The sequence below is a fragment of the Rhipicephalus microplus genome, chromosome 8 (genome assembly GCF_043290135.1).
Source record: "Rhipicephalus microplus isolate Deutch F79 chromosome 8, USDA_Rmic, whole genome shotgun sequence".
NCBI lineage: Eukaryota > Metazoa > Arthropoda > Arachnida > Ixodida > Ixodidae > Rhipicephalus > Rhipicephalus microplus.
Window position 1 is genome coordinate 22,048,682 of NC_134707.1, and position 8,575 is coordinate 22,057,256.

Consider the following 8,575-nt stretch of genomic DNA (forward strand, 5'->3'; position numbering starts at 1 on the left):
GACCGTACTCTAAGACAAAAACTTCCGTCTCTGTTGATTCTTGATGATGTCACTTTCTCATTGATAGCAGAGATTATCTCAGATGCCATGCGATTGGGATTCACCTTCCATAAGGAGTTCTCGGCAGTGATTGGTCTGAACACCACCGGTATCCCCGTAGCTCGGTTTTTGTGATGGGTGACCACCGTGTAAGCTCCCTCGTCTTCCTTGGGTGCTTCTGTATCCATCTGTGTCATTTCATTAAGGGAGTACGTGGATGTGGCGTCATCGTTGTCAACCTCTTCTTCCTCCTCTGTACGCCTCTTCTTACACTGCGAGGCCTCGCTGTTCTCTGTATGGGACGTTGATATCGTTGCTGAGCCTGCAGCAACTTGAAGTCGAGCGGGATGGATAAGTGGTGCTCCGCTTGGCACTAGCGGCATCTCGTTGTCCCCCATACCCGGGCTTTGCCAGGTATGAGGCACGGGCCCGCTAAGGGGCAATTCTGATCGCAATACGTAGTGAAACTCCGACTCACCGATGTTTAGCTGCCACTCTGGAGACAGTCCACCCACCGCACACACCGTAAAAAAATCCCGAACTCAAATATAATAACTGAATTAAGAGAGTGAAATGAAGCTAAGGGCTTCTTCCATTCACTTCTTCTTCTTCCCCTTCTTCTTCTTCCCCGCGACAAGAGGCATGCGCCTCTTGTGGCCGGAGACTTCGATGTTGACATCAGCGGAGGAGGAGGAGAATGACTCTTCCATGACATGTGTGGCGTGCACTCGCTGAAGTGTGTGTCGGCGAAACAGAAACCACCCACCACGATAAAGGGAATGTGTATCAATCTGGCTTTTGCCAACTTCGACGCCGAATGTCTGCAGGAACCTCTCGGCGTGCACTTCACTGATCACAAGGCCGTGGTAGTCAGGGCGAAACACCCGCAAGCTTCAATCCAGTGCCCATGTCCATTCTGAAGGAACCACAAGATGCCAGTCGTGGCTTCAAACTAATCTTCCAGCGCTCACTGCAATACACGCATTAGTGCCGTTCAACCTGTGAAGCCACCCATGCGCAACGCTGCTTCTCTGCATCCCATCATGGTTCTCTTTGGGAAGATGTCCTTAGTTTACATAAGTGGACTCATACTTGGCAATAGCCGCGGTAAGAGAAGGTGATCGTGTCGGAGTAGTGCGCTAACGCCACAATACTAAATTTTAACTAAGGCGAATGGAGCACTTAGGTTTAGCGTATGCGTTCTTCTAATAATTGCAGTGGTAATGAATCAACGACAAAATTTTTCATTGTTGATTGCTGCTAGACAATATAAACAGTGTAGAAAGTTCAATAAGGACAATGTATTGTTACGAGTTTGTGTTAAATCTGCTTAAAGTCATAGGCTTCTCAGGTTTCCCAGATATCACTGCTAGACACTCAAAAATATAGCTGTGACCTTAGTGATAGCCAGCCACTGTGACAATGAGCGAATATTCTTGCTTCTCTGGATAGGGCGACGAAGAGGCAACGCTAGGCATGCAAGTGTCGCCGTTCATGGACCGCTGCAACCCGCAGCTGGCAAAGCTACAGGAGTCCTTCATCAACCACCTGGTGGCTCCTCTGTGCAACGCATACGGCGAGGCCTGCCTGCTGCCCGGCCACTGGGTGGAGGCTTCGGACAGTGAAGACGAAGGCCAGTACACCCGTGGCCTTGGCACCACTTATTCAAATCTTTCATTTAAGGAGAGGAGAGCCAAGACGAGACCTTTGCTTTCTAGCTTTTCTTGTTAAATGATTGTAATTATCAGAATACACAAAGCCAAAAGTCATCATTGCGGCAGCCGTCGCCGTGATGTTTTTTTAACTCCAGGTGCAGCAATGCTTCAGCGTGCTGCAACCAGTGTGTGATAGAACTAAGAGTAACCGTGTGTGATCAAGGGAAATAACACCCATACTAGAGTACAATTTTATGAGAAGTGTTGTGAGCGCATTTTTTTTTCATGTTTAATTGGTCTTTACTCAACTAAATGCTTTCTCTCTTCTGTTCTGAGCTTTCTGTTTCACTTGAGAAGACAGATACAAGTCTTATTTGCTGAATAACTATGTTAGCAATGTTCTCTCTTTGGTTATAGTCTGTAAAGTTACAGAATAAAAATTTTGAAATGCTTTCTGGCTTTATCTCCAGGTGGCACCGACAAAACTGATTCCCAAACCGGAAGAGATACGGAAGAGGAAATGGAAGCGGAAACATCTGCAAGCGGTAAGCATCGTTCATTTTCGTCTTCTTTTGCAAGCGTGTGCAATTTATGTGCAGCACTCTTTTGCCTGCCGGTGTCCATTATTTACTTCTATACCTAGGCAACGTAGACGCTGATGAGCTTTGCTTTTATTTAGCATAGCGCTAAGCTTATTACCTATAAGCTCGGACTTTTCAGCGATCACAAAGAAAACTGTAGTACATATCTGACAAATGAAGAAGCTGTTTTATTTGCACATAAATCTACTGAAACCTGATATAACTAAATTTAATATGGCCAAAGCAGGCTATCCTACCCTTACCTGCAAGGGGATAATGTTCTGTTACTATTACAAGCAGAATGAGACCTCTGAAAACTCTGCTAGATTTCTTGTGCGACTGATCCGACTTAACGCTGACAATAACCTGTCTCAAACTTGAAGCTACACTTAGGCCGAAAGGGCTTATTGGGCTAATTTAGGGTTATGAGTTTCGTGGTTTAGCTCTGCTTATGGTCATGATATTCCGAGGATTCACGAATAGGGTTTGAAGCAGAAAAACTGTCATTTAAACGATTAAGAATTTAGAGGGTTATGTGATATCCTTTTATTCCATATACGTAGGTGGTATCTATTTATATATATCTTGTAACCTATATACTTATATACACTTACAATCGAACCTTGCTACAACAAACGCTGCTTCAAGGAATTTCCGCTACAATGAAAACTTTACAGTTCTCCGTCAGCAGACCATAGGAGTCAATGCATAAATATTGTAGCCACAACGAACACTTTTTCTTCTGCCGTCCCACATCAACGAAATTTCAGGATGCGATTCCAGGCTCAGATATTTATTGCCATACAGTGAACACAATCTGTGATGTGTTTTCAGAACCTGAAAATACGGCGAAGTCTAAAACACGCATTGGCACCACCAGAAACCTCCGCTGTTCAGCAAGTATGAATGCCGCCATTGCTTGACAGCGATGGCAATGACACTGTCCTGCTTTTACCACTGGCTTGCTTTTGAGCTGCAGACGATTCGAAGCTGAAGCTCAGTCGCTCAGTTTATAGTTTCCTTCACGCAGCTCGTGGGTTCAACTGCAGAACAATGCCTTTTCTGATGCCAATGCTTATCAAAAGTTCGTACTTGGCCAGTGTGGTAACTAATCAGAGCGGCTGTTTTTCTGCATTATCAATACAATCGGTTAACCACAAGTGGTGCTTGATAGGAATGGCATATAATAAGGCAAATGTCACCGCTCCACCATACCCTGCCTCGGTCTCGGCATTGTCGAATACGCTTTGACGGCGAACAGCTGCTGGTGTTAATGTGTTAATGCAACTGTTTTGTTCGTTCACGAAAGCAATTGTAGGCGTTGTTTTAGGGTGCTTTTAACCATGGCCTCGCTATGTAAGGGTGAGAATCACGTCGCGACGCTGCTGGAACTACTATGAAGCAGTGGACACTTTTTAAATTTTAAGAATAAACGTTCCTCTGTTTTGCTAGCTCTGATCAGCTATACTTTTTCATTCTGCTACAATGAAATTTTCGCTTCAATGAAACTTTTTCTGTGCCCCATCAGTTTCGTTGTAGCTGGGTTCTATTGTATACATATTCAAGTACTTTCTTGCCCTTCAGTAATAATGTTGGCCTTCTGATTATCCAAGGCCCATGTGCTAAGATCAAGTTCTTTATATAGCCTTTGTTGGAAGACATCGAAAACGCAGTGGAAACCGAAAACCCACTAGCATCCTAAATTACTCGAAATTGCTGTCTCGAGACTGCCTCTCTCCTCCGGTAGAGCATTCTAACGATAAAAATTGCTGATTTGACTTTGATAGATGTACAATAAATGGCCTGTAATAGATATGTAAAAAATATAACACTTAAGCTGTACGCAAAACTTCATCCTAATCTTCTCTCGTTCGTATGGCAGGCACGTGACATTGTTTCTTCATAACATTTCACTCTAACATTTACCACTTATGACATTAGTTATCATCGTGAAGCCATTTAGTATATCTTTTATCACCAGTCATGGATGATAACTGTGTGAAAGACGTATAAGAATGGGGACCTATCTGCAGTTTTTTATGTTCAGAGATGTCAGCCTACATGTGCTTAGACCACATTTGAGTAAGTTGTGCTCATGGTAACCACTATATAGAGGGTAAGTGCAGCGGCAAATCATGTCACTGAAGTCAGCCACAGTTTCTATAACATTTAAAACACATTGGTCATACTTGCTCTGCTTTTATTACTGTATTGTCCGTATGCGTGTATGCATCTTTCTATAAAAACCAGCATGCTTGCTCCCTATAGATGTTGTTCAGTGTTCGCAGTGTTCGCAATGCTGTGTGCGTGCCACATTTCGGCCCCAGAGGTATTGCATAGTTGTGTTATTTTAATCTTCGTTATGTTGTTCCCATCAGTGACATTTTCTTCAGTTATGTTCTATCAATGCTGTCTCCAGCTTATGGAGCCCTCTTAGTCACTAATGCTGTTGGCTTTCCTCACTAGATGGTGGAGGTATGCGATTCTACAGTTTGAAGGCAATAGCATGGTGTGGTACGTAACGGCTTGCTCTTTGAAGCTTTCAAAGCAGGAGAAGCCTTATCTTTTGACTGAAAACTTCCTTTGTTGCCTTTTCTTTTTAAACCAATAGATTCCCAATTAGAGCACATCACTCTCCTTCTAACATGCACATTGCAGAAAGTTCACCGTGCATGTCACAGTGGTGCAAATAATGTTCAGTTTACTTACCATTTTCTCTGGCTGTGATGCGATGCCCTTTTCAGTTTTGTTACCTGCACTTCAAACCGTCTGTGGTCTTCACGCACATTTGCCTGCAGTGACTTGAACGTGGGCCTTGTGCAAACCTCAAAAGTTTGTCACGTGATTCTGACGCTTGCCCAGCTTTACATGCATTTTAAACTGGGCGATGTGAATGATCCGAATGCTGTCCCCCCATCATCTGCATCGACTTTATCACACTCCTTGTTGCTGCACTAACATGTTGTGTAGTGCCAGAAAATGAACAGTTTCAAGCATTGTTGTTGGCCAGCCTTCTGAAACTTCAATCCATGAAGTGTTTAACCTCTGGCGCAACATCCGGCATAAGGGAAAAGAACATTTTTCTCAAAGGAATAACTTTTTGGTGATAAGTTACAAAAACACGAAAAGCCCCAAAACCTGTTGCCTTCTTCACACCTAATGTTTTTTCAGAAGACTGGCAAATGGCACTGTCAATACTCCAATCAATATTTACAGTGGACTCTCGGTAAACAGAACCTGAGGGGACCAGGAAAATATGTTCCATTTAACAGGAGTTCCCTTTACTGAGAGGTGAACACGAGTGCTGAATACAAGCCCGAAACCAAGTATTGCAGAGGCAATAGTTCCGTTTAAGCAGTAGTTCCGTTTAACAGATTTCCGTTTACTGAGAGTCTACCATATATCGTCTTGCCTGTGGGTGACATTTTTTTTGTGTTTACCAGTGTTGTTCTTGAAATGCTCAAAAGTAATCGCTGCCATATTAAAACATTCAGGCCTAGAAGTTTCCCCAATGTGTTGGTCTCTGATGGCAATCACTTGTTTCAATAAATCAATAACGACATTCACAGTGGCCCATTCTGCATCTCCTAAATGATTGTACAAACTGTCAGTGTGATTTGTGAACAGAATGAATACTAGAAAACAAAAGCAGTAACTGAAAAAGGTTTTTTATTTGAAGACCTACAGGTTGTATCTCACAGTTATCATATTCTCGCTTGCTTCCCGCTATAAGAATTGGAGATACTTGGAAGTTCGCTTTCTTAGTTGATACTTAGGAGTTCGCTTTCACTAAGCACATAAGCTGGCTGGAGTAGCAACACCTCTTCAGCGCAAGTCACAGTACAAGATGATTTGTGAAAATGCACTGATCATTCTAGGGCCATTTCGAATGATAATATTTTCCTTCTTTACTAGCTACAAAATACCTGACATTCGCTTGGCACGTCATTTCAAAATGATATTTAGGAAAAAAAGCAAGATGTAAACAAATAGTAATTAATCGCGTAATACAAGCAATTCTTATTCTCAGGGGAAGTGAGAGAAACGTGCGAGAAAAAGTATGACTTAAATGGACTGGGTAACAATAGACAGGTCAGGAAGATATAATGTTTGAACCAGCACAAGCTGCACTTCATAAAAATCGAGTACCTGTGGAGGGCCAAATCTTGCATGATTTTACTGAGGCCAATCTCTGTCTGTGGAGACTGTGTTTATGCAACGACATAAGAGTACCCAGCTAAAGTATTTTGCAAATAATGATTCTGTGTTGCATCCTGGCTACATTTGTGGATACGAGTGAATCCTGGCTGGTCTTGCTTTTTTCCCATACCCTTCTGTGGTGTTGACATCACTACTTCAGGTCGACCGTGGAAGAGGCCCAGTCAGCAGCTTCAGCCACGGAAGGTGAGCTGCCTCCAGACGAAGCACCTCCAAGACAACTACGAGCACTGGGTGAACATCCTGAAAGAGGAGAACCGGCTCAAGGAGCAGCAACAGCAGCAGGGCGCCGCCGCTTCGTCATCTTCGACATCTCCTAGGGCGACCACGGCGCCCACGGCCGAAGAAGATCGTGCCGCCGCCTCGGAGGATGACGAGGACGACGATGAGGACGGCGAGTCGGACGACTGCGATGACGACGACGAGGAGGTGTCGCAAGCTGGTGTCGTCGGGGCTGACGTGGTGGTTGCTGCAGCGCCATCACCACACCAGGAAGAGATGGAAACCATCCAGGAAGTGGAGGAAGGCGCACTCGGAGGCCAGGGCTCAACCAAGACGTCGCCATGCGTGAGTGACCTTCGTGCATACATTACCACTCCATCAATTTTAGCCTAATTCTCAAACATGGTGAGCGCAGCAGTGAAAATTCTGAAAATCCCCATGAACAAGGCAGCGCGACAGAAAAAAAAAGTCAATAAAAACCACATGCTCCAAAGTAGAGGTCATTCAGCACCTCGCCTTGTAGTTTTTTTTTTATCATGTGTTGCCATTGTTTGCGTTGCCTTAATAAATATGTATGAACCAAGTTACCCAGTCTTACATCCAATCGTAAGCATGACTTCTTAGAATAAGGTTTATACGAGAAAAGTGTCCAAATATTTGTTGAGTAGTACCTCGGTTTCGGACAAGTCCGACAGAATAAAGGTTTGGGGCATAATTCGTGTCCCGCTTGGCTTACTGAGAGGGCGCCCCCACCCCACAGTGTACTCATCTATGCTTCTCTGTGACTCGCTCTTGGCTGCAACCTTTTCGTGCTGACTGTGAGTGTCTGTTTGTCCGCCGCTTGTATGCTTCGTGTAGCTACATGTAGCACTTTACCTTTCTTCTCGTCATTTGCAGTCAGGAAGCTGCTAGCAGTGCTGTGAGGACGCAGGGCGGTGCGAAGACGCTTGCTGCCGTCGACGACGCTGTTGTTTCTGGTGCGTCACACCCACGTCCACTTCCGCCGCCACCGCTGAGCGCAGGACCAGCGACACCCGGTCGCGAACAACGGTCTAGCTTCCCCACCTCGACCGAGGAAGGTTCTTCTCGCCGGAAAAGACCGCTGGGGCGCTCCACCTGAGAACTCCCCCTACCCAACCAGCCGCCGAGAGGATGGGCTCAGCGAGAAACAACAGCCTCTGGCGACAATCATCATATCAAGGAGCAGGCCCTCGGTACACAGGACACGCCACAGACAGACACACGTCTTCGCCAGTCTCGCCCCGGAGGCTTACGCACGCTGGCAGAAAGGCGCCGGCTGTAGCTCGCTCCGCTTAGCGCCTTAGTTCTTGAAGATGTGTGCGACGTCACAAACAGCTTGATGTAATTAATGATACGTGAAGGGTCGCACGGTGGTTTGCTTGTCTGGTTGCACAATGTGCAATCACACTGCAGTAAGGAGCCACGTCCTGAAATGCCAGCTATCCCTCCTTCCACTTGACGCATGCGCTGTCGCAGTGTGTGGGACAATACATTAGTTGAAGGGCTTCCCAGAAGCTGGCTCGTTAGATTTGCGATCATGCCAATGTGATTACAGTCGCATAGTAATTCTTTAAGGCCAAGGATTCATCTGCGTACAGTGTCACAACGCGTGAGGATGAATGCAAACTCAGACAACATTCATTGTGCGGCATATCACTCAACCTTACGTGTAAGACAGGCTCGCAAAATGTCTCCTTGGCATCAAGACATTCGGACATGAGCTTCCTTACTAATGCGACGAGCAGTAACTTTCGGTAGAGCTAATCTATGCGGATTCCTTCAGGTGCCATGTACAGTAACTCGACCTTTTGGCAAATGGAGGTGGCATCTATCAGCGGT

At 45.2% G+C, this 8,575-nt stretch overlaps 1 protein-coding gene across 3 annotated transcripts in view; it reads left to right on the top strand.

The window, feature by feature from the left end:
• LOC119165256 (cGMP-inhibited 3',5'-cyclic phosphodiesterase 3A-like) overlaps positions 1-8,083 on the top strand; it is a 346,756-nt gene extending 338,673 nt beyond the window's left edge. For 2 of the 3 annotated variants that reach the window (XM_075871286.1, XM_075871288.1), the window contains 5 exons: positions 1,492-1,672; positions 2,165-2,239; positions 4,742-4,789; positions 6,636-7,060; positions 7,613-8,083. In XM_075871286.1, the coding sequence (XP_075727401.1) occupies positions 1,492-1,672; positions 2,165-2,239; positions 4,742-4,789; positions 6,636-7,060; positions 7,613-7,627 (744 nt within the window). In that variant the 3' untranslated portion in view covers positions 7,628-8,083. The remainder of the gene's footprint in view (positions 1-1,491; positions 1,673-2,164; positions 2,240-4,741; positions 4,790-6,635; positions 7,061-7,612) is intronic. The other variant, XM_075871287.1, reaches the window with a different exon arrangement.
• The last annotated feature ends 492 nt before the right edge of the window (positions 8,084-8,575 follow it).